The sequence below is a fragment of the Homarus americanus genome, unplaced genomic scaffold (assembly GCF_018991925.1).
Source record: "Homarus americanus isolate GMGI-L3 unplaced genomic scaffold, GMGI_Hamer_2.0 scaffold40047, whole genome shotgun sequence".
Lineage (NCBI taxonomy): Eukaryota > Metazoa > Arthropoda > Malacostraca > Decapoda > Nephropidae > Homarus > Homarus americanus.
In genome coordinates, this window is record NW_024741731.1 from 341,131 (window position 1) to 367,975 (window position 26,845).

At 38.5% G+C, this 26,845-nt stretch overlaps 2 protein-coding genes across 12 annotated transcripts in view; both read left to right on the plus strand.

Annotated features, from left to right (window-relative positions):
• LOC121876026 (sideroflexin-1-like) overlaps positions 1–21,480 on the plus strand; it is a 30,281-nt gene extending 8,801 nt beyond the window's left edge. For 7 of the 11 annotated variants that reach the window (XM_042380887.1, XM_042380885.1, XM_042380878.1 and 4 more), the window contains exons 7-9: positions 8,221–8,351; positions 15,763–15,947; positions 20,251–20,670. In XM_042380887.1, the coding sequence (XP_042236821.1) occupies positions 8,221–8,351; positions 15,763–15,947; positions 20,251–20,310 (376 nt within the window). In that variant the 3' untranslated portion in view covers positions 20,311–20,670. Of the gene's footprint in view, positions 1–4,693; positions 4,822–8,220; positions 8,352–15,762; positions 15,948–20,250; positions 20,671–21,043 lie in introns of those variants that run through there. The other 4 variants (XM_042380880.1, XM_042380888.1, XM_042380879.1 and 1 more) reach the window with 3 other exon arrangements.
• A 4,063-nt stretch (positions 21,481–25,543) lies between these two features.
• On the plus strand, positions 25,544–25,990 carry LOC121876025 (basic salivary proline-rich protein 4-like). Its single transcript, XM_042380877.1, has one exon. The coding sequence runs from the start codon at positions 25,544–25,546 to the stop codon at positions 25,988–25,990; it is 447 nt and encodes a 148-aa protein (XP_042236811.1).
• Positions 25,991–26,845: the final 855 nt, after the last annotated feature.

Consider the following 26,845-nt stretch of genomic DNA (forward strand, 5'->3'; position numbering starts at 1 on the left):
CCTAGCCAGACATGTTAAATTATATGTGTTGGTTAAGATGTAAAAAAAGCTCAGAAACATGTAAAAATCATATAAATACTGTACACAAATAAATAAAATGCATTCTAATCATAATAAATACAGTAATGTACTGTACAATAATGAATAGACATTACCCATACCAGTATATAAATATGTACTGTATACTGTACAGTAATAATAAAAGTTACCCCTCCGCTATATGGTACAGTATTTTTTATACTGTATGTTCATTAAATAGGTTTTTAAAGGTTTACTAAATAAATATCAAACAAAGAGTGTAGCAACTGATGAAAATATAGTTTCCTCCGCCCTCAGTAGATGGCAGCATGAGTGGGGCATGTTGTCTGTCAGTAGAGGCCACCAGGCACAGCACATCATGAGCCACATATTTACTTTATTCTGTTCCTCTCTGGTCGTTTGTATTAATCAATTAAATTGAGGTTTTGATGTACAGTACAGTATTTGTATGGTATACGAATAACAAAATTTTGGTGGTAAAAACTGCTACTGTATACATATAACTGAGTTTACATATAGCTAATATACAAATAACGAGGACCCCTGTTCAACTGTTTAGAAATGGAGGTTACCCAAAAGTAAAACAAATATATAGGATATTGATTATAGAATAGGTATTTCATAAACCTTGGCTTTATATACCGTACAACCTTTTACAAAGAGACGAGTTATTTTTTGACACGGGCATTCACTAATAGTTTGCTGAACAGATACAACACACACCTCTGTCTTAAGGGTTGCTGCTAGTTTGTTACTGTGAGACTCCCAGTTTGTCCACTGTGAATTGGAACCAAACTTCATTGTTGGGGAAGTGAAAGCAGTTAAGTGCAGTGCAAGCTAGACTGCCACCTTGTTTACCCCCCTCAAAAAAGGGCCAAGTTAACAGTTCACTTCCCCTTATGATCCATCAGGCTTACAAGATTCCCAGCTCACCCAGCTATGAATGAGTACCTAATTTAACTGTTGGAGAAACTGAAGGTAGTTAAGTGTATTGCCATCCATGCTGCCTCCTTGTTTGCTGAAAATGGCTTGGTCTGTGTGCTATATCCATACTATCCCAAATGGGTTCTCAGGTCTATGGGACTCACTTTTAATATTGAAGGTCCTCTGGAAGCAAAGGTTTGTTTAGCTCTTGGCTAGTAGTCATTTTTTTTTATCTACTAGCAGGTGCAAGTTGTTATTTTTTTTTAAGCATTAGAATAACCAATATTTTGACTAGATGATATAAAGAAGCTTATTGTAGGCAAATTAATTGGTTTTATTTTTTTAATATTTGCATTTAATATTAAGAACAAGTGAAGATGGTAGGCATGTAGAAATAAATATTTGTTCATATGGAGATATAATGCAATGGATGTGTCAGTGAGTGGAACATTGAATCATTAAATTGTATATGTGTGTGTGTGGGGGTGGGGGGGGGGAGGAAGTGAGTAATAGGTGTCTTGAGAAATGTTGGGAGAAAACTGTTAATAGAGTAAAAGATGGGGATACATGCAGTAGAGGAATTTAGTTGACTTCATTATAGGGGTGTGAACCATGGACGCATAGAATACTAGAGCAGGAATGGACAACCTTTCCTCAGTCATGGGCCACATTACGATTTAGGTATTTTTCTGCGGGCCAGTCCACCAAAATTTATATCCTACTAAACCCAAAAGTAGCATGGACAGTAAAACAGTTTATCGTCCGGTCCACCTAACGATATTTTTAGTTCACAATCACAGTCTTTTTCTCATTTATGAAATAAATCCATTATAATAATTTTTAATTAGTATGTTAAAGTTTTCTTGGCATTTAACAGAAGATGGGCGAAACAGTCTGTGAATATGTTGATTATTTTTCCATCAATTACATCATTTTTCTTACTTATGAGACACACACATAAAGAGAGAGAAAATGAGCCTATAGGTTGTTTCATTGTAGCTCCTCATATGCCAAGATTAACATTGGGACTAAAGTAAACCCTTGTTATTTACAAGGGATAGGTCCCAAGGAATGGCTCGAATAGGCAAAACCGCGAATAGCAACTTATACAACCTTAGTTCACTACTGTATACCTATATCAAACAACTGACCAGCTACGGCACCACTCATCCCCTTGTTTAATTTATCTAACAATTCAACTTTCTTTGTTAGGGTCATCACTGACTTCTGCCTTTTACATTTCACTCAAACTAGCATCACTAGCACTGACACTAGGCAATCTTTTAGGGGCCATTTCACACAAACACAAAAGTTTTAGAGTACAACACGAGACGCTGCGTGGGGTAACTAGTTGTGTTGCGGGAAAAAGCTTGTAAGCTAGCCACCATCTGCTTACCACGAATCGTTGAAATCTCGAATCGCAAACCTGCAATTCAACCCAAAATTAGGTTTCATTTAAAATCGCAGTATAGGTACTCCTGAGCATGCCGATTCCGATCTATGGTCTACGATTCAATTGCGGGATAATTAGTGGTCGTATTGACACTTGCAAATATTAATTACATTATTTCAATGCTAATTACTCGCCAACTGTGGGTTCCCTAGGTGCAATTTTGGCGTTTTTATGTTATTCTGGAAGTAGCTCTTTAAATTCCAATTCCAAGAGAAAATTATATTTTGTTCGAAAAATTACTAAGTCATATCGCTTAATATTTTGGCAGTTTCGGCCAAAAATTAGATTTCGTTGAAAATATCAGCATAGGTACTCCAGAGCATGCTGATTCCGAATGTATGGTCCACGATTTGATTGCGGGGTAATTAGTGGTCGTAACGATGCTTGGAATATTTTAATTACCCTGTACATTTTTTCAATCCTAATTACTTGCCAACTATGGGTTTCTGAGGGTTGATTTAGATTTTTGGCGTTATTCTGGAAGTACTTAATTAGTTAAACCCTGTGTGACCGCTGCCTGGAACCCCACTTGGACTTACCCAACCTTTGTTTATTCCCAAGTGACCCACTGCCATATAGCATCAAATCCATCAAACAGACTGCGCCGAACTTTGTTCGTAAACTCACACAAGTTAAAATTTTTATATTGTTGACCATACTGTATATACTTATTTCACTGTTAAATTTTCGTAGTTACATACCTTTAGGTGATGAAACAGTAACGAATTGTGTGTGAAGATTATTCTTTAAATAAATATTGCTTTACTCACCATAAACTGGCTGGATCTACATGAACTGTGGGCCACATTAGATAGAATTTCTCGGTCACTCCACAGGCCGCATAAACACATGGTCCGGGCCGCGGGTTGCCCATGCCTGTACTAGAGGAAAAAAATAATTAGGTTCCATATAAATAATGTGCGAGAGCATTACGTGGGGTGATACAATGAAGAAAATGGAAGATACGTACAGAAATATGATATACAAATGAAAAGGGTGTCTGACTGAGAGCTGATCAGGGTTTACTAGGGTGATATGGGGTTGTTGAGAGGTTGGTAGAAAGAGTGTACTTGTATAATTCAGGTTGGATAGTAGAATGGAGAGAGGGAAGAATGGAATGAAGGATTTGTAAGCAAGAGGGATGGACTCTCAAGAAGCATTCAAATATACTATGTGAATGTTAGGTGCACATGTCATTGAGTGGTATATGAATTTGTTACAGCAGTAAGAGCAAAGTGATTACATCAAATAAAGTCTTTATATACTCTTGAGTCTACCCACCTTGGAATATAACAAGAAGGGGCCTGAAACATTGAAAGAAACAATTGTGAATTTAGATAGATATATAGCAACTTTAAACAACATATACAGGTATTCCCCAATTTAAGATAATCCGCTTTAATACTGGTGATGTATTAAACCCCCCCCCATTTATGATGTGTCAGATCCATATAAATGATAGTCATCATCCAGCCAAAGCACTTTACAGTCACAAAAAACAGTGAGAATCACTTCACAGTCACCAAATAGAGTACAGTACGATGTGGGTATTCATGATATCCTCTTACTGTAAAAAAAAACACCGATGATAAGTAACAACACTGATACTGACCGATAATTGTTGAGTTACACGATCGTGGCTATGTGCGATCACCATGGAACAAAGTTTGATACCTTAGTGCACCGGGTGGCCACTTGGCGGCATGCATGTTTATTTCAGCAAATAACAATCTTTGTCCCAGATTTGTCAGGTAAGTGAAGTCTTACTGTAGTGAATAGGAAATGTGGCATGAATTATATTTTTGCTTGAAAGGAATGCTAACAGTAAAGCATGTTTTGTAAGCACAGATGCTAGTACACAAAGAAGCTGTACATTGTAACTGGTAAGTGTAACTAGTAAATAAATACAGTACATGGTAAACAGAACCACTATAAATGCAGTATACCAGTCTGGTAGGCTGGGTATTTATTATAATTGTAAGCTAAATGTCTTTAATTCGCTTTACTGGAGGTTTTAGTTACTCTCATAAAGATGATTGACTTTTGAAGATTATATTTTTTTTCTAAATCTTAGTATCTTTTTTTTAATGAGATTAATATCCCCTTAGTGTCATAATAGCTAATTGTTGGGCCTGAAAGACTAATTGACCTCAATCAGAATAGGTGCTAACACTTGATTTTGTGTCTCGTCTTACAAACTTGATTTAGAACTATTGTCAAGAGCTGTGATTACATTTGATGTTTATGTGTCCCATCAATGTGTGCATCACCATATAGGGAGCTTCAGGATGGGGTGGCACTCCATGACCAGAATGGCAACAAAGTGGGGCAGAGCAAGAAGGCAGCCAAATGGGGAATCGGAGCTGTGTGTGTTTCTCGAATCTTGATGTCTGCACCTGGCATGGGTTTGTATCCTATCCAATCTACAAACTGGTTGTTTTAAGGGAAACAAATAATAACTTAAGAGAATTATAAGATTTATGCATTTCAGGGTCATGCCTTTAAGCAAATAAATCCAAAGTTGTCATTAATATGTAGGAAACTCAATTGGTGTTTCTGTGCATGTGTTATTTCAGGTATGTATGTATTTACACCTCCCAGTACAGTACCTATTCATTTCTGCCCTACAGTTCTTGGAGATTAGGATATAGCATAAACTGGCATCCAGGTGTGTGTATCAGTTCATATTTGTCCCATGCAGCACAGGTGCTGTGTTTACATGCATGGACTTAAATATGATTAACAATTAACAATGGAATGGCAATGGAATGGAACTAAACTTGTTATATAGATACAGTACTGTATATCAAAGGATCTCAAGATTAATTTGGTATTATTGATAATTATGGCCCTTTGACTTTACTGAGGTATGTAGAGAGATTTGGCCATCATTGGTGCAAATTTTTATTTGCATATTGATGAAAGATCGAGATTTATTTATTTATTTATATATATATATATATATATATATTTCATGTAGGTCCACAATGAAAACGTGGATAAGATAAATCTTGATAAAATCACACGGGAAAAGGGGAACAACGGAGCACCTTAGATTTCGTCTTTATTCAAGACGTGTGATTTTATCAAGATATACAGTCTACGTGGAAAGTTAAGGCACACCGTGGAAAAAAAATAAAAAATCGAGGTAAGGCAATAAAAAAATGAAAATAACACTCAGCCACCCCTCTTAGTATTTTGTTGTGTTCCCCAGCACCTCTTTCAGTCGTTGTGGAACACTGTCTGCAAGGTTTTTGCAGGTGCTGTGGGGTGAAATTGGCCCACAGTTGCTTAATTGCTGTGGTGAGCTTGGGGACGGACGAGCTGTCGAGGTCACGTAGGCGACGTTTCATGAGCCCCCAAAGGTTCTCAATAGGGTTGATGTCGGGGGATTTGCCAGGCCAGTCCTTAAAATATGAAACCTGGCAATCCTCCAACCACTAAGTAACCAACTTGGCTGTGTGGCAGGGAGCACCGTCCTGCATGAACACGTCGGCGCGTGTTTTCTCAAACGAGTCAGGCAGAACGTCACAGAGAAGCTCGAGGCACACACCCTGGTTAACTTTAATTTTTTTTTCAAGCACAACCAACTCACCAACACCGTAATAAGTGAAACAACCCCATACCATCACTGAATCAGGAAGCTTGACCGTCTTGACGGTGTACCTGGGGTCGAGCAGGTCAGAGTCTGGCCAGCAGTACACCCTATCGTGACCACAACCACTCACTGTAAACGTGGCTTCATCACTCCACAGGACGTTCCTCCACTCCTGAAGGGACCAGACACTGTATCTCTTTGCAAAAGTGATCCTCTTCTCCTTCTGGGCAGCAGTCAGCAGAGGCTTACGGCGTGGTCGGGTAGGCACGATAACCGAGATGGTCATGAAGAAGCTGCTGCACCGACCTTAAGGAGACGTTACCAAGGAGTCCTGGGTTAGCTTGCTTTAATTCCCGGGCCTTGAGCTTGGGGTTAGCATTAACTTGCCTAGCAATCACCTTCCTGGTTCTAGGAGACCTAAGCTGTGGTCGCCCAGACCTGGGTTTAGGGGTAGGCAACTCTTCCTGGCTGTTTGCTTCAAACTCCGAGATGAATTTTTACACTGACCGCCGGCACACACCGGTTAATTCAACTATTTCAGTAACTTTATGATTAGTCTTGTATAAACCAATCGCCTGTGCAACATCCTCACGCTTAGTAACTCTCCTGGACATCTTAAAGACCCAGAAATCACACGATAAAGCACTGTAACTCAGGCGTAAAATCACGGCTTTTGGCGCTCACATGGGTACAAAAACCTTCCACCCACGCAACCTAAACAAAGACTGACCAGGTTTGTTCCACTCAACGAATTTTTTGCGATTTTCCACCAAGTTTGATGAAAAGCGATTGTGCCGTTTTGACTGCCCAGAACAGACACACAGACAGACAGCTATTCCTATAGTATATTAGATTAGCAGTTAAAGGATATTAGAGTCAGGTGTATGGAAATTCTGAATATAGGAATTTATACACATTAAACTTAAAAGTTAAACCAAAAAAGAACTTGTGCATGGATTCACCTCTGATCTGAATGAATTATGCTTGGTAATTAATTTAAAGGTAAGTAGAGGTTGGTAATTATACCTTGGAGTTAATTTGCCATAGAAAACTATAAAGCAAAATCAGGTACGTTTATTTAGTGTCCTGTTAGTTTAAGGAGTAACCAGGGATGTACACGGAAGCATTGCATAATCACACCCAAAAAAAATATATGGTAAGTTTTTCCCACTATAGTGGTTTTCCTTTAAGTATCTGTACATTACTGCAAGTGTTATAAAGTGCAACCTCCATTCTTTTCTATACAATCCACTGTTAATTTAACCAAAGCATTCACATCTTGAGACTAGCCACACCACATTGTTTGGTTCATTGTACCAATACTTGTTTGGGAACTTTACTCAAATTACTAGATAAAGTAGATGTTGACCTTTTCTTGCAGTACTGTACTTCTAGGTGAGACATCTCCACACACTTCTTCACCCAGCTCTATGGTTCCATTTTCCTATCTTTTATCAGTTTTCAAGGAAAGCATCGATGTCAATACAGGTACTTTTATTTTCCAATGTGACTTTTCAGTCTGGTGGTGGTTATGATGCATAGAAGTCTCAGTCCAGCAGCAGCTCTGGTTATATCCATTACCAAATCTGTTCTTTTAGTTTATTCACTTTGTCACCACACCAGCTAAGATCACATACAAGCTTTCTGCATTTTTATTGCACTACAGTATTAATAATGCTAGCTTGTATTATCATTCAGCTTATGGTGCATATTTCCACAGTTTGGGAGAGCATTGTGGTCAAATGCATGGCATTGGGAAGTCTTCATTACCGGGTACACTTTTTTTTTTACCAGCTCGGTTTATTGTATAGCACGGGTATTTTTATACAGTACTATGCATTTTTTCTTTTTTTTCTAACTATTTACAGTACACCCTGTACTTCCTTGTATTTCTTTCTTACCTTGAGTTGCACATTACAGTATAGGACTTTAGGTATGTCTCTTAGGGGTCAGTTCCCCAATCCCCATATTTCCTATTAGACCCAGCCCTTGTCAATCATGGCTTTGCTAACTGCAGGAGAATTCTAGAATGTAACCCCGTGGTTGGTGAGGGAGGGATTACTGTATCAAGGAACTTTTAATGATACTGTGGAGGAGTGAAATGTGAGTACCTTTATAATTTTAGTGTAGTGAGAGGAGATGTTATGCTCTTTGAGGATAATAATGCTGATGAGTGGAATAAGATGCCATCCCTTGTATGATGTAGAGAATGGCGTGAAACGGGTGTGGTACTTCTGGACCAGGATAACAACCCTGTGGGGAACAGTAAGAAGGCAGCACTACAGGGGGTGGTCATGGTTGCCCTCTCTCGGATCCTCATGGCCGTCCCCAGCTGTGGTAAGATGGTTGTGCTCCTGAGGGTGTGTTCAAATTTAGTAGAACAGACATAATGTAAAGGAGCAAGTCACAGTAACACTAATCCATAGGGTACAGAATGCTGTTTATTTTGTAGTACAGTATAGCTAATTAGCATGTGCCAACTTCAAAAGACAGTACAGTACTTTAGTATAACTAATGATACTGTGAAGTTGACCACCTTGAAGCTGCATTGATAGCATGGACATATCACTTGGTAGAAATTGAGTGAAGTATCAGTATATTATCTAGTTTGAGAAGCTGTGTGGTAAAGATTTTTTAGATTTTTATTTGTAATAATTTATAATGTTAAGCATGAATAACATAGTACCCTGTACAGTACAGTGGTCCCTCGATTAACGAATGGTCCAATGAACAAAATTTCGGTTAACGAATTAGCTCCCATAAGGATTTTCAATTCCATTAACGAACAAAACTTTGATTAACAAAAGCCTTACGAGAAACACGCTTTGTTGTGCGCATCAGCTGATCGGCTAGTCCGCCAATACAGTAATTGGTTCTATGTTTACATTCGTTTCCAGTGGAGTAAATATCAAGAAAGTTGTGCTCATGAATATTTCTTCATTTTTTATACAGTATTAAAATTATTGGTCATTCTAATTTAGTTAACATATTGATAATATATACAGTACAGGGAAAAGTTTTTGTGTGCCAATCAGCTGATCGAATCACCCACCAACGCTTCTCAGTTTAACTTTGTTTATAGTGGAGTGAACATCCAGTTTGTTGGTCTCTTGAATATTTTTTGCATTTTTATATTAAAATTATTGGTCATTCTGAAATTTAGTTCACATATTGATAATATACAGAGCATGAAATTATTATTAAACATGAAGACAGCATTAGAACCAATGCACTCTGTAAAGAATATGGCATGTCATCATTGACTGCCTCTGCAATCAGCTGTTCGTTATGTAAACAAAGCTGCCGGGAATACGACATACACATCTCAAAGTAAGTTAAAATATAGTATTCTATTGTTTTTACTTTATTATTATACAGTATACTGTACAGTACAGTACTGTATTTAGTTTATATTTAATGTTTTGTTACTTCTGTTACTGGTATGCAGTACTTTGTATGTACTTTTTCTGTGAGTTGGAACCAATTACCCAATATCCCATTGAAATAATAGATTCAGTTAACGAAATTTTCGGTTATCGAATGACTCTGCGGAACCAATTGTGTTCGTTAATCGAGGGACCACTTTATTTTATTTGTATTATTTAGTTGCTGGAGTAGAATTTTATAGATTACTTATTTGAAATCTAAAAAATGTACTTGGAGAGTGAATTTCTCATACAAAATATTTAGTGATTGTTTTTATTAGTTGATGATTGTGAGAGAGATGGCATTTTTATATCAGAGTGTGTGCGTGTTTGTCATTGAGGCCAAAAAAAAATCTTGTTTCCTGTTACACAGACCAAATATTAAGCTTTGGCTGTTATAGCACTTACATATTCCGTTATTTATTCTTATTGAATACAAATAGGTTTTCCCTGTCAGGAGGATTGTTATGGTGTCACTGCTTGCTTTATTTATGTTTTCAGTGAGTATTCAGGCGGCTAATTGTTTTGCACCTTTGTTCTGTCATAAGTTGTGGACAAAGTTCCCTGAAGATTTGGTAATATCTGGCATCTACATCTGGGTTATATACATGATTGGTTTATATCCAGCAACACAAATTTTCATCATATATGTACTACTGTATATTGGAACTACAAAACGAAAAAAACCCACTCCTTAATACAAAGAAAATGTGAGAAAATACACTAAAATACCAATCCCCATCACCTACTGATCCTCAAGTACTTACATGCCAGATGCTGCCAAGTGTCCTGGAAATTTTGTCTACAGTATCTGTATGTCTATCCCACCTAAGTTTGGTCACAGGATTACACAAAAAGTATCCAACATGGAGAATTATAAGCTTATAGGTTTATTATATGTATCCCCATGTGATTTGAATGGATTTTCAGTGTTTTATATTCTCTTTAGTTTTGGACTAGGCCATTTTAGCACCAGTATGTAGCGCAAGTATAACTCATTGTGGGGTTCGAGTAGTTACCTCTATAAGACAGCAATGCAGCCGGTGGACTGTTTATTTTGGTTGGCATGTGGATTTAGAAATAAGTCAATCAATATGCATCATGGAAAGTAAAATCAATTGGAGAAATACATTTTATTGAAGTAACTTTGAAAAACTTGGCAGTACTATGAACAAATGACATATGGCAAAATCACATAAATCATTAGGCAATATTGTTGAATGATGTTTAGCCTTATATGATACAAAACTCAGAGTATAGTTAGCTTCAAAACTCACTTTATTTCAACATAATACAGTATAGGTTTTCCTTGATGTACAAAAGGGTTAGGTTCCTGAAAAATATTTGGAAATCAGATCATCTTTTTCCATAGACTCCAAATAAAAGCTGAGAAACATTCCTACAAAAAATACTTCAACAAAACATCTAATTATGCCACAAAATATGTTTTTAATAAAAATTTTTGGTGTAATTATAAGCCAATAATAAACATAAGTGAAATACACGCTGTACAGTACTGTAATAATTTATACCTGCACTTATGAGAAACTGAATGAGAGTTGAAACAAAGTGAACAGTATATAAAACACTAAGCCAATGTATATAACAAATACCCTTCTTGTATGATGGGATGATGATGTCTGATCTCCAGTCCCTAGGTGCTTTAACTTAATCCAAAGAGTTAGCATTATGTATGCCTAATCTTAACTCCGTCCAGCAGTTTCATGTAACTTTTGGTAACTTGTGCAAAGGTTGACCCCCAGGCTTTCATTTGGGGTCAATAATGCACTCCCTTTTTATATGGAAACATTTATAAAATGAACAGTAACCACAACCTGCCCTAAGCATCGGTTCCTCACCATGATCATGTTACAAGTGAACACACACATTGTAGTGAATTGTATTATACCTTAGTGATTTTGCAGTGTATGTTTACTAATACAACACAAGTTTCTTTATTTTTTGTTTTGTTTCTGACAGTATGTTAAGAATATCCCAGTAGATTATTTAAACATTTAGTATGTTTTTATTTAAATCATGTAATTTCCTGTCTTGTTTTGGGATAATGTTGCTCCCTTGTGTCTGTTTTGAGTGAACTTTTTTTGTTTTGTTTTTTAAGAGATAGGGGGGTCTTCATTTGCAGACATTTCCATAATGCTTCAGCATATTTCTTCAAATTTGACATGGTCATACCTTGATTGGTGATGTGTAGTATTGGTTAAGAGAATTGTATTCCCAAAAGATTTTCTAAAATTAATTTTATACAGCCTATGCAAATTATTATGATTCTGATTTTATTTCAGAGGAATAGCACTATATATTTCAGTGTCTCCTAATTCATTACAGTGACCCCTCCGTTAACGAACTCAATCCGTTCCAGAAGGTCGTTCGTTAACCGAAAAGTTCGTTAACCGAAACCATTGTTTCAATGGGTTTTTGGGTAATTGGTTCCAGCTCACCGAAAATTTCCTAAATTCAAGAAAAATGGTAGAAAAGTTCACTTACTTTGAGGTGTGTATGTAGAAGGCTCCTGGATGATGATGATGATGGGATTTAGAATGGGGGTGGAGGAGAAGGAAGAAGAGAAGGCATTGGGGTGGAAGAGAAGTCACCCCATGGCGCCATTTCACCCATAAAATTTTAGCTCTCTGGTGTAATTCAAGATTATTTTCTTTAAATCAACACTGCACTGCATTATATATTGTCAATATGTAAAATATATTTCAAAATGACCAATAATTTGCTTGGAAACACAGAAAAAAAGTGTTTAGTTGAAGAGAGTCTCAAGCAAGATGTTACCTCCAGTGAAAACAGAGAGAGACTAACGCCTGTTTGCTGTGTTAAGAGGCTGGATGCCGCGCATTAAACTAGTCACTTTACCTTCAATTATGTTCAATAATTGTTAAAATGACTAAAAATTGAATATTAAACTTTTAAAATTATTGAATAGTATAAACTTCTTGATATTTACTAAAATAGTGAGGAATTTAAGCCCTAGAACCGATTAATGTATTGGCGGACTGATACTAAAGCTGGTTGCCCGGTCAGTGCAAGCGAAAACATGTTGAGGTCGGTTCGTAAGAACTTCGTTAACCGAATTTTTTTTCGTTAACCGAATTGAAGATCCTTATGGAAGGCAGTTCGTTAATCGAAATTACGTTAACTGAGGTGTTTGTTAAACGAGGGGTCACTGTACATGGTATTATTTATATTTGTGCTAACACATTATTTATCTTGGTGTATACTGTACTGTTGTGATGTTGTTTCCCTTGGTGACTCTTCTGTCCTGGAAACTAAGACATTTCAGTTTTTCTGAAGGAGTCATTGTTTGTGGACAATGTTATTAATAGCTCAAATTATTTCCTTTAAATTCAAAGTACATAGAGTACAGTACCTTGGCATTATGTTTGTTGGGGTAATGTTGCTCCCTAGTAGCGATTTTATCTCACTCATTCAAGCAGCTTCCCTCTGCGGGAATGGTTACATCAGAAGAGCCTCCTTTACAACTCCTCCTATCTCTTATTCTTCCCCTGTTCTCTTTGGAATGTATTGTTCCAACTTTATCTCCTATGATGAGAAAAGTCCCCCTCTACCCGACACTTTTACACTTTTCCTATCCTCTTCTGCATCCTTCTCACTTGTTCATACCATCTCACCAAACCTCTCTTCACCCATTCCTCATACATTAACAAATTCTCACCATTTACATTTTAGCAAGTCTAAAAGTAGCGCTTAGATAGAGGATTTTGCTGCCAAAAGTTACAGTAAGAAGTATATTATACTACAGGTATCCCTCTCTATACGAAAATTCACTAATACAAATTTCCTAAATTGCCACATCTTTTTTGTGTTACAGTTGCTTTCTTTGTTTATGTGAATTAGGGTCTTGACAAAAATTCTAAACACTTGCCCCCAGGAGTCAGTTGGGACAGCCACATCCCCCTGGCACTCTCCCTACCAGGCTGAGGGAGAGTTATGTTGTGTTTGTTTTTTTCAACTTGTAATTTTTGGGTAGATAAACTTAATTTTCTTCACTTTTTTTACTCGGTTGCATGTACAGACAATTCTATATACATAATGTACAAAAAAAGAAAAAGAAATAACTATTATAAAGTAAAAAACATAAAAAGGAATAAACATTTCTTTGGGTGTGAGAGCGAGAGGGGGAGCATCCCCATCTGGACTTGGGTGTTGTGGCAAGGCTTGACGGCGGCCACTTTTGACACAGCCAGTGTTTTTGCAAGTGACGACTGTGTTAAACTGATTTAGCTATTCCTTAATGGTTTTAACTGATATTTTCAACTACAGCAGATTGAATTTAATTAATATTTTCAATGTGTTAGGTAGTAAATAACGGTACTGTAGTTGTGTACTACAGTATTTATCATTAGTTAGGTATTTTTATGTTGTTTGGGAACTTATTTCATGTTTTTTTGGGGTATGATATTGGGGTTTTCTTGTCATTGGGGAACCGAACCCTATTTTTCCCATATGTTCTTTTATTTGCTATACGAAAATTCACTTAACACATGGTTTTCAGGAACCTAACCCATTTGTATAGCGAGGGATAACTGTATCTCTGAAAACTGGTTAAGTTAGGGGAGGAAGTATGAATATTTTATTATCTCAAAATTCCTTATTTACCTCAAGCTAACATTCTATCCCTAGGTAATACTGTACTGTACAACCCAACTGTTAGATGACCCATCTCCCATGTAGTGAGCATTCTAATTATGGTATGCTCTCCATCACTTCATTATTATCAATCCCAAATATGGTACTGTACTTGAAGATCTTTAACATTCTTTTGTATATCAATCTTAATCATAATTCTACAGTGTAATTCACCCATTTACTGAAGTTTTCTGTTTATAATTTGTCCCACAATCCATTACCTTCCTAGCATTTATCTAAAATTTCTTCCTATTTCACACCCCATCAAAGTTATTCACCATCTTGCGCAGTTCCTGTTGACACTCCACAAAAGTAGTGTATCATCCATGTAGAGTAATGTTACCTATGGCCACAACTCCTGCCCCAGTTACCCTTATCTTCATTTCCCTCATCACTCCATCCATAAATTTCCTGAATAACCATAGGGCCATCACACATTCCTTCCTAACTCCTACTTCACTTCAAAGATCTCGCTTATCCCTCTGTTTACCTTCACACATGCTTTAACACTATTATATAATGCCTTTATTACATCAGGCAGCTTTCCTCCTACTCCATAAAACTGGATCAACTTCTACAGTTCCTTTTGATCTACCCAGTTTTATGCCTTTTTCAGATCCATAAATGGTATTGTATTGTGTGGGATGATGATGTTCCTTTTAGGAGGCCGTATAGGGAGCCAGTTGCTTATCTGCCCTCTCGACATCACCTTTATTGATTTATTTAAATTTTGATACACAAATGCTATTGCTACATGTTTGTGTTCTTGCTTGTGATCTTAATTTTGCATTTGTAAGGGACTTTGTTTCCAGATAGTGTCAGTAGAACTGTAACTGATTTATCTCAAAATGAAAAAGCACATGTCTTGTTTAGTGTGTCCTTATTTATGACTGCAAGAAATTTTGCTGATTTTTAAATAATTTCATCTAAAACTTTATAGTATTTCACTTCGGCACCATACTACAGTTGGTAATGCTCACGTAGACAACACAAGAAAGGCAGGTTCAATTTCAAGATAGAGCATTCTTTCTTGTGGTATGCACTGAGTTGGCTTTTCACCTTATCAAGGCCTTGTTAGGGAGTTTTCATTTCACCATTCATAGGGAGTGGCAGATAATATTGGATTGCAGGTATAATTTTAACCAATTATCCTTTTCACTCATAACTTAGTTCGGTATCCACAGTACAGTATTGTATACCTGTACTGTATAACCAATTGAATCAGACATAACTGAGCTACAGGATACAGCCTCAGTTGTCTGTCAGGGATTGAGTGAAAACTATATCATCTTTTTGTTTATCATTAAAAATATAGTGCAGTAGGTTAATATATTAAGTTTACAGTAGTACTTCAGTTTAGATTCTCTCTTGAATTAGCTTGGTTTTCTCTTGAAAGCTGAGAAACCCTGCTATCTTACTGTAGCATTCTCTTAACAGTTGTTCCTGACAGTGGAATGTAGAATTTGTTTTTATTTTAATATAAGAATCATTTTATATTAGGTTTTACAAGCATTCAATTTGATACTATTCATTAATTTTACATAAGGTTAGTGCTACTTTACACTTATAAGCAATATTATTCCATGTACCAGGTAGCTTTAATATAATTAAAATTTATGAAAGCCCTATAACAATTTTTTAATTTTCAGTGCTCCCACCTATCGTCATGAATATACTTGAAAAGCGTGGTACATTACGACGATTACCATGGCTATCTGCCCCATTGCAAGTGGGTCTGTGCGGTGTGTGCCTCACATTTGCCACTCCAGCTTGCTGTGCACTCTTCCCTCAAAAGTCATCCATTGCAGTATCTTCCTTAGAGCCAGAAGTGCGAGTAAGTAATACACATAAAAATGGTACATAGCTCTTTAAGAAGTATCACAACCAAAATTATTAAAATATAACTTGCCTTACATGACCTGAGACCTAAATGATGTTTTTGAAACTTAGTGTCACCATTTAGGGTAGTCTATGAGTCTAATGATCTTTAGAAGCATTAATACTGAATATGATTGACTTTTGTCCTAATTTGCACTTTTACTGGGGTTTTGTTCAGTACCTATTTTGACTCTTTCTGTAGGCTGATAAAGTTGCTTATATTAACAGTATACAGTATATTTATAAATGTTATATTATTCATTGTTTTTGTTTATTCATGAATTAATTATTCATCATCATTGATTTTATTAATTTAATTTATCTATTTATTAGTCATCATCATTCATTTTATAAATCTATTTTTTCATTCATTTATTTTATTCATTACTCATAACGAATCAGTAATGCGAAAAATCTACGAGATATACATGATATCATATAAACATAATAATTGACAGACAACAGTCACAGAGAATAATTGCAGCGAATCATCCTAAGATTTAAATTAACACAATTAATTATCAAAATTTCAATATTTCAACCACAGATCAAGATTCAGCATGTCAAGGATGACCTATAGGTATTCCTTCATGTGTAGTTTATGGATCTGTCATCAACCAGTTGAAATTCTGATAATTAATTCATCTAAAAGTTACTGGAGTTTGTAATTTTTATAATTAATTTCCCTTGTTAATTTTAGCATTTTCTGTGTCAAAGTTTTGCTTAAAAAATTAGTACGTAGAGGTAGTCCTTGACGCGCAGATTGAGGATCCATGGCCAGAAAGGTGGAATTCTGATAATGAAGTGTCGTCCAAGTAATTTGCACAATAAATTATAAACATTTCTTACCCCAGGGACAATTATTTCGATCTCAGATACTGATTCAGCATGTCGAGAACGACCTATACCTGGGGCTGAGGTAGTACTTGTTCAAGGTTCAGGTCAGGTCATTGTGAGACTAGACCAATAGAAATAGAAGGGCTCAGCTGTTATGTCACTGAGGCTGTAGCATGCACCTGGGCTTTCCTAACAGGTCAGGTCATTGTGTGAACAGAAACATTTGGGATTAGCTCAACTGTGATGTCACAATATGGTCGTGTGTCCATGTAAAGAAAATCCAAAACCAGGCCCATGACTTCGAAGCTGAAACCTTTAGAGAGTTTTGAAGTTAAATCCTTAGTTGGCTTCCGCATCATGTTTGCTTGGAATCATATCTCCAGTATATTTTGTTCTTCCATTTTGTATCCCCTCTCTTTCTATATTTAACTTTCTCCTTTCTTGCTCGTCATATGTCAAATTTCTTGGAAGAAGTGTGAAGAATGCAGTGAGAGGTTTTGTACAATATTATCTTATTCCTTGACCATTGCCCCTCACCCCTCCTGCCCCCTTATCTTTTTAGGAAGGGGTAAAGATAGTATAGTAGGAATAGCCTGATCAGGGAAATGCATCTTCCAGCTCTCTCTGCCTTTCACTGCCATTTCCAATCTATCTACTTTTTCCAGTATTTTTCCTACAGTAAGTTCAAGGATAGAGGGAAGAGAGAGAGAGAGAGAGAGAGAGAGAGAGAAAAAAAAAATATGGTGAAACATGAGTAAGTTGTTCTCCTTATTCCACCACCTTACTTGTCCACTTTATTTTTATTTTTCGTGTGACTGTGAAAAAAATAAGAATAGAAAATGAAGGGCAAAGAGAGAAGACTCCTTATCCATCATCATTTTTTTTTTCCATTCTCAATTCAATTTTCAATTTCAATTGTTTATTCCTTGATAGAGGAAGCGGGATCCTAGTGCTGTCACTAGGTACCCCTGTACAATGACACCAGAAGCATCTGGCAAGTGTGACAAGTATATACAGTATAAATATTATAAAGGGGCTTACTAAAGCCTAAGGAAGGAAGGATATTCCTTTAACACATATTCAATATTATTTACAAAATATCTGGCCAGTATGGGGAGGATCATTGTGTCTCCGTCAGGGGGTCGTGGAGTGGTGGTCCAGCAGGCGTCACGGAAGCGTTGTGTGTGGGGACATCTTAGGAGGTAGTGGATAAGGGTGCTGCTGTCGGGTCTTCTGCATAATGCACAAGAGCGTTGCTCAGGGGATGCGGGGATACCAATCTCCCAAGCAAAGTCATACCCAATGATCTGACTTTCATTTTACACTCACACATTATCCTATCCGATTTTCTTTCTCTGTTCTCATCCTTCCTTTATTACCCCCCCCCCCCTCTTTGCCTCCTTTTCTCTATATCTACATTTCTCCCATTTTATTACTTCCTTCTCTAACACCTTCCTCTTTTATGTCTCTCCTTTCCAGTTCTCTCACCTTTCTGTATCATTATTTTCTTCTCATAGCCTCCTCCCTTTTGTCTTCTCCCATTTTCCCTCTCCTTTAGCCTTGCTCTATATTCTTCCTTTTACACTTTCATTTCTTTCTCTGACTTTTCTCTACTTTCTCCATTTCTTTCCACCTACATCTCTGCCTACCCCTATTTCTTCCTTCCCTCTTTCTACTATACTTATCTCTCTTTCTCTTCTATCCCCATTTCTCTTTTTAGCCTCCTATCTTTTTTCTCATTACTTCTGTCTCTTTCCATATTCCTTCGTATTGAAGGCCCATTCATTCAGTATCTTTGGTGCCGCTTCTAAACACTCTTCTGCCTCCCAATGGACGAGTTGACGGTCGTAATTTTTTCGGAAGATGGGTAAAGAAAACACTTTAATTCGCTATAGTAATGATATTTTTTTAATAAATTAGGCCAAAATGTGTCAAAAATAAGGGTTAAAGTTGCTAAAAAGTCACGTGACAGCAAAAAGCTCTGTTTGCAACGTCACTGACTAGTGCGAGCCACAAAGCGGGAGCCTCGAGGCAGCCAGCTGTGGTGTGTGAGTTGTTACCAGCAGAAATACAGGACTTGTGGCCATATACAATGTTGATATATACTGTACAGGCCTACCTTATTTTTAGGTTAAAATAAATTACTGCTCAAGAATCTTGGTGTGTATTTACTTACTGGGTGTCAAGATGGTGCAAAAGACCTATAACTCCAACATGGAAGTTTTCATCACTTCTCTATTTCATGTCTGGAAAATGTAAGTTTTCGTCACTAATGTCTATATTTAATGTTGTGGAAGGACTAGGGACGGCCAGGGAATGGGCTTGAGATGATCAGATGACAGATGTAATTTAACGTGCTTCATTGCTGGGTGGCAGAGTTCTTCGTAATGCTCTACTATCATAATGACATCTGCTTTTGGTAAATTTCTTTCATCTGGCTTGATAAACCCTGGAAGTAGTTGTCAACCTTCTCGGCTGATCAGCTCTGTAAATAAATATTATTAGATAATTAATTGTGCTTTACTGGATATTACTTGCCCTACTACAAATTTCAAAGTACTGTATAAACATTCCAAACAACATTGGTATTAGTGTATTTGGATTTTGGTCATCTGGACAACCTTAAGATTCTTACTATGGGATTAAATACTTTAAACAATGAGACAATTTATCTCTCCGAGATTTCTGTCGCAAAACATTTTTCGATCGTATAAGAAAATACAGGTCATATGTTAGGCTAGGTTAGGGTATGATGAGTTATAAGGTTAGCTTAACATACATAGGTAAGGGTTTAGTAACTCAAAGCTAGTGATTTCCAAGAGAAATCAAGGTCTAAATCATTCATAACACATCGCAAACCATCAGGAAAAAACATAGTCTACATGTACAGGGATGACCAAAACTTAAAATTTTCCCAATATAGCCTATCTAAGCATCCAAATACTTGTGGTAGTTAAAGTAAAATTTTATCCATCAATTAATATAAATGATGATATATCCCAGTGGTTCATTGGTGAATTATCAAAACAATAACAGCCTTATGTTGTCATGTTTACCTAGCATCAGGCATTATCAAAACAAAGTCCAGACAATGTCATTACTTCTAAATTGACTCGTATCTCCATCCGTGCGTTGTCTGCAGGGTAGGTGGTGAAGTCATTGCAAATGGCGGCCCTGTTTCAAGAGAAATAAACTTATTTCGACTATTATGGCAGGACTTTAAACTTTTATTACAAATTATATATACCGTATCACTCAGAACTGTCAACTCGTCCATTCTTTCTTTTATTTCTCTTCCTCCTTCCTCTCTCCTTTCCTACCTTCCTACTTCTTTCCCTCTCGTCTCCATCTTTCCATTCTTCGTTCCTCGTCCCTCTCTTTTTTTTCTCCTTCACAATATTTATCGTTATTTTAATTTCCAGGACAAGATCCGGCAGCTGCCTGATGCACCAGAGGTTGTGTATTACAATAAAGGGTTATAGAAGCATCTTTTTTTTCATTTTGCTGGGAATATCAAGAATACCAGCTCAGGTAATGGAGATAAAACAATGGTCATAATACTTAATTATCTTGTACAGTATTTTATACATGAGTTGTAAAGGAATAAATATGTTCTTAAAAATCTGTTCAATTAAAATAGATAGATGTACAGTTTGTTTGTGCCATTTTCCTAGTTTGAATTTATACTAGGTACTGTTTTTGTTACCACTGTAATGAATAGAATTAAATACAAGAGTATTAATTATGAATGTAAAGGATGTGTTTGCTACTTCTCATCTTGAACAAAGAATTCTCAGTATGGGAAGAAGTATTTTAATTGTGAAATAAATTTTATGCACTTATTTCCTGTTTGTCTTAACATACTGTTTCTCAGCATTTACAAACACCATGCAAAGTTGCCTCATTATATCCACCTTAAATTAGGATGTTCAGCAAGTGTGGTGTGAAGATATCTATAAGACAGTCTGTAGTGTTACCAGTGACTGTTGAGAATACCTGAAAAAACAACAGGCATATAAGTGCGTGGGTATTAAGGTGCGTCTAGACCTAGCAAAAAAGTGAATGTTCGGTGCTAGATGTGGTTGGAGGCTTAAGCATGTTCGAATGTGAGCAAGCACATATGAATCATGTTCAAGTGGTTGTTGGTTCATTAGAGGGTAACGTGTTTGTGCACAGAATGTCTGAATGCTGATTTGTTGTTCGTTTATGCTCCAGGTGCATGCATAATGAAGTGGACATATGATGATATACTGAAGTTCATTGAAATGTATCGAGAGGACCTGGTACAGTATTGTGGGAACCCTAAGATACATTCTACAAGATTACAAGAAGAAAGAACGATACCTGGGAATAAATCATTTGCAGAATTATTTCATGTTGATGTTGCAGAAATTAAGGAGAAAGTGAACTTTATTGGCCTCATACAGAAGAGAATGGACACTTCACAGGTAAATAGGTTCTGTAATTATGTTCTGAAAATACAGGTTGACCATCTCAAATCCGGATTGATTGGGACCTGAGCAGTGCCGGATTAGTGATTTTGCCGAACCACAGATGGTTAGGTTAGGATTAAATAAATAAACACCTCTAACCCACTTCATAACCACCTCACCCTACTTTTAAAATACTCTGTAAATAGTACAAGTTGGATATTAAAAAGTAAAGAAACAACAAATGAAATAACAGAACATATGGGATTAATTGAAGTAGAGACTGGGACGACCCCCAAACTCCACTTTTTCCGACACAATACGTACCCTGTGGTCAAAATAACATCTTAATTTTATGATGGTATGCACACACAATTAATAATTAAGAGAAATATCAATCATATTAGGTTTTTTAACACGTACATTAGTAGAAAAGATGGCTGGGCAGACGGGGATAGGGGGGTTGGTTCCGAGGCAGAGGGCAGATTATTGGCCCTCACCTGTATCACTTGTATCAATTGTATCACTATTCACCACAGAGGCTTGCGCTGGGCCTCTTTGTCAAACCTCTCAAAGTCCATATAAGTCCATATCCTCACTATCACTATCACTGACTTGGGCCGGCTGTGGTGCGTGGCGGGTGAAGAACTCGGTAATGTTTTGATGACTGGCCGACCTTGTGCGCACCCTGCCCGCGCCGCTTCCCGCGTAAATGACCAAATTTGCCACGTAAATCAAGCATTTCAATTCTGGCAAGGCTTAAACCAAAACCGTGTAAATCCAGACTCAACTGTACGTATAGGCAAAATACCTTACAAGTTATCTGTATTTACTTACATCAGAAGGTTGGTTATTGCCACTTCCAATGTAAAGAGTTGGATTGTACAACTAAGCAGAGTTACACGTCTGAAAGTGGGGGGTCATCAAGACACTTGTGTTTCATCTAAAGAGTGTTGACTACTGTCTTGCAGATTTCTCTGCTATTTTTCTGAACATATCCTGCAAGCTAACCTGTTTCATGTATTTTGGTCTTTCTTTGATTAGTTTTTTTTGCAACATATAAACATTCATTATTTCCTGTTCAGTAATAAAACTGCTTTGCTCGAGACCTTTTATCAATTCACCTGTCAGCTCAACTAACTTATCAATGGACATTCTTTTGAGCTACCTCTTCCTCGTTTTCATCATTACTTTCTCCCCCACTGTTGTTTGTCTCTGGATTTACAACCATCTGAACAATTTCAACATCAGTATAATGGTGAACAGTTGATTCATTATCATCAACACCCATCCACTAGTTAATGTTATCTGCATTCAGCCTCGATGCTACTTCCTTCGCAGTAGGATTACTGAGATCTTGAGCATAAGAAAGCAGTTCACGTACAATCTGATTTTGATTTGAAACCCTAAATCCTGTAAATTAATTTCCAATTTCCTCACCAGGTGCAGAACTGAACATTAAAGCTGGCCACAAATTATGCCATCCATTTTTCAATGTTGATTCTACTGACTGCCAAGCATTAGCAACTCCATAAATCACATCTCTCATATTAAATTCTTTCATAAATTCCTTTACTGGTTTACCAGAGTTAACTGCATTCAGTAGCCGCTTCATAAACTTGGAGCGATATTTAGACTTCAAAGACCGTAATATGCCATTGTCCAGGGGTTGAATTAATTACGTACAGTTAGGTGGCAGGTATATACCGTAAACATTATTCTTCACAAGAGTTCTGCTTTTGGATGCGCAGAGCACTTATCTAAAATCAGCATTATCTTAAAGTTTTTGTTCAAACCAACAGTCACAATGAGCTCTCGCTGCTGGAACAAAGTAATGTTCAAATCAATCCAATGTAATGTCAGTTGTTATCCATCCCCTTTTGTTAGCACGGTAAATAACTGGAAACTGTTTCATACCTTTGAAGGCTCTGGGGTGTAAACTTTTGCCAATAACTAACAACTTACACCTGTGGGTTCCTGCAGCATTAGAGCAGCCCAACACAGTGACACGATCTTTCGATGCTTTATAACCTGTTGGTGATTCTGCATCCTCAGTAGTCAGTGTTCGCCTGGGAGTACAACGCCAATATAAGGCGGTTTCGTCTGCATTGTAGACCTGTTCGGGACTTAAATTTTCATCCGAAACTTACTTAGCGAACTCATCCACAAACGCAGCAGCTGCTTCCTTGTCCGCCGACCTCTTTTCACCACACACTGCACGAAGCTTTATCCCATGTCGCTGCTTGAACCGTTGAAGCCACCCTTCAGTATAATCACATGCATAATCTATTCCTAATTCTGCATGAAATAATTTTGCTTGCTCCCTCACCATCTCCCCAGACAGTTCCACACCTTCACTGACGCTAAGTTTAAGCCACTTTATCTAGCTGTGAACATCTTCCATCTTTCAATGTTTTCCTTATGGACATCTGTTTCTTTGATTCACTATCAACAAAGAACTGGAGCAGCCTCCTTTCTGTTTTTTTATGTCATACACTGTGGAAGCGCCAATGTTATACAAGTCGCATATGCTGCGAACAGACACACCACTGTCGAGTTTTTTGAGAAGTTCAACCTTATCTTGTATAGACGACGTATGGTGTTTGTGCTTTACACCACGAGAAGCACTTCCTTCATTCAATGAAGAATAACTTGCCGCTCCTCAAGCACCGTGCCAACAGCCGAGTCTGCTAGTGGCGCCACCAAAACAGTAGCGGCGGGTTGGTGAGGAGACCAGCGCGAAATTTAAAATTCAGGTGGCCAATTTATGTCCGAACCAGCGGTGGAACCGGCTTACTGATTGCTGGATATGAGGTGGTCTACCTATACTTCTTAGTACAGTGAACTATTCGGTTAATGAGCATGTACCCAAGACCAAATCCACTGGCTTCAGGACCACTAAGAGACCATTACACATGAACTATGCGGCAGTTAACAAAGTTAAGAAAAAGTGTATGAATTTCAAGAAATAGGCTGCGACAAATAATGAGCAAGACAGAAGGGTGTATGCTAGGTCCAAGAGCCAAGTCAAGTCAGAGTGTGGGAGGGCAGAAAAAGAGTCCCAGAGGCAAATTGCAAATAAGGGCAAGTCAAGCCCTCAGGTTTCCTATCTTTACGGAAAATTTAAATTAAAGATGTCTGGGCATACTGCGATACACTACAGTACCTGTAATTATCATGTCTGAAACTTGAAAATGGTAGGTAGTTAGACTCAGGTCAGGATAAGACAGAGGCATTAAATGAAGAATTTTCCTCATTCACAAGAGAGAATGTAAAAAGCACACCTGTGTTTGAGGAAAAACTGCTTACACATGCTAAATTTTGGTGTTATTCTGGAAGTACTTAATTTGTTCAATCGTAATAAAACATAGTATTTACCAATTACACTTTCCAAAATAGAAGATCTCCCACCAATCACATTTCAGGATACAATTATTCTGCCAAATTCTAAAATAGATATGCTAGGCCTCACCATTTCTTCTAATATGTCCTGGAAGCCACACATCCACAACATTGCTAATGCTGTCTCCCATAAGCTGGGAATACTATATAGATGCCGTAGCTACTTAACTCCTGAGCTGTTGCTTCAAGTTTATACGGGATTCATTTGTTCTAACTTGGAGTACTGCTCTCATACCTGGGGTGGCTCTTCTTCTGTTCAACTGTTGGAGCCGTGCCGCCAACCCCAGGGACCCTACCAAGAGTCCTCAGGGGACCTATGGCATGCTTGTTCGTTGTATCACATATATTTCATACTTCCAGAAGGCCCTTCCTGAACTCTGATTGGTGGCATGCTCTCTTAACCCACCAAATTACAGCCAATAGGAGAAGAGAGCAGTCAGTCAACACAACACCACAACTTATGTTTTCCTATTGAATATTATTCTCTGTTACCTTTGATACTGAAAATGTGATGGGCGGTGTATTTATTTAACTTTGCATCTCCCAGAGTTCTAAATAGTGCAATAACTACTGTGCCCAGTGGATCTAGAGGTCTGGCGCACCCAGGGGTCCACCTAGGGGAGGCAGTGCCCCAGGGGCGACAACGGTCCCAGGGAACCTCCCAGGAGCGGTTGCAGCTCTAGGAACCCTCTCGGGGTGCCGGAGCCACTGGGAACCCTCTCATGGGCACTGGCGCCCAACGAGCCCTTTCATGGTCAGAAGCAACCCCAGGGGCCAGTCTAGGGGCGTCATCGTCCCCAGGGACCCTTCCAAAAGCAGCGGAGCCGCTAAGGGTCCTCCCAGGGGCGGTGGCGCCCCATGGGAATATTCCAGTGTCGTCAGCATGCCCAGGGAACCTCGCAGGAGCAGCAGGGAACCCAGGGACACTCCCACGAACATCGGCACTTCCAGGGACTCCTTCAGGGGCATTGGCGCACCTAGGGACACTCCCAGGGACCCTCCCAGGTGTGTCGGTGCTCCTATGGAGCCTCCAAAGGGTGGTGGGGCCGCCAGGAACCCCCCGAAAAGCGGCAGAGCCCCTTGTGACCCTCCTAAGGGCGGTGGCGCCGCCAGGTACCCTCCCAGGGGCAGCGGCACCCCAAGGGACTTTCACTGGGGCAGTGACGCCCACAGGGACACTCCCAGGGACAGTGGCAAAACCAGGGACCCTCCCAAAGGGCCTTTGGGCGCTGGCGTGTCTGAGAGGGTTCCCGGTAGCGCCGGTGCCCCTGAGAGGGCTCCTGGAGCAGCAACCGCCCTCGGAGGGTCCCTGGGGCACCACCGCCCCTAGGAGGGCCACTGGGAGCGCCAGACCTCTAGGGCCACTGGGAGCAGTAGTTATTGCACTATTTAGAACTCTTGGAGATGCAAATATAAATAAATACCCCGCCCATCGCATTTCCAGTATCATCGCATTCTGAAGTAGGTAACGAAGAATAATATTCAATAGAAAACATAAGTTGTGGTGTGTTGACTGACTGCTCTCTTCTCCTATTGGTTGTAATTTGGTGGGGGATAAATGAATAATCCATCGATCATAGTTCAGTAAGGGCTTGTTGGAAGTATGTAATATATATGATACAGCGAACAAGCATGCCAGAGTTCCTCTGGGGACCCCTGGTAGCGTCGCCTCCCCTAGGAGGGTCCCTGGGGGTCGCGCAGCCCTTGTGAGGGTACCTGGGGGGCTCCACCATCCTCAGGAGGGTCCACAGGAGCACCGTCGACCCTCGGAGGGTCCCTGGGGGTGCTGCTGTCCCTGGGAGTGTCCTTTGAGGCGCTGCTGCCCCTGTCAGTGTCCATGGAGGCGCTGCTGCACCTGGGAGTGTTCATGGGCGCGCTGCCTCCCCTTCATTATATAATATATTCACAACCATAAGGGCCCCTGTACAATAAGTATAGGCCCGCAGTGGTCTTCAACTGGTGGGCCATGGGGTGGTTCTCAGGTGGGCCACGGACTAGGCCCTATAGTAAAATGAAGAAAATGAGATAAAATAAGATAATAAAAAAATATACAGTATATATATATACATTTTTTAAATGTCCGTGTCCCACCATCGATCTATCTATCTATTTTAACAAGTAATAATCCAGATATTAAATTTTGGTCAACAGATCCTTACTCAGCATGTTCAGGAGTATCTATACT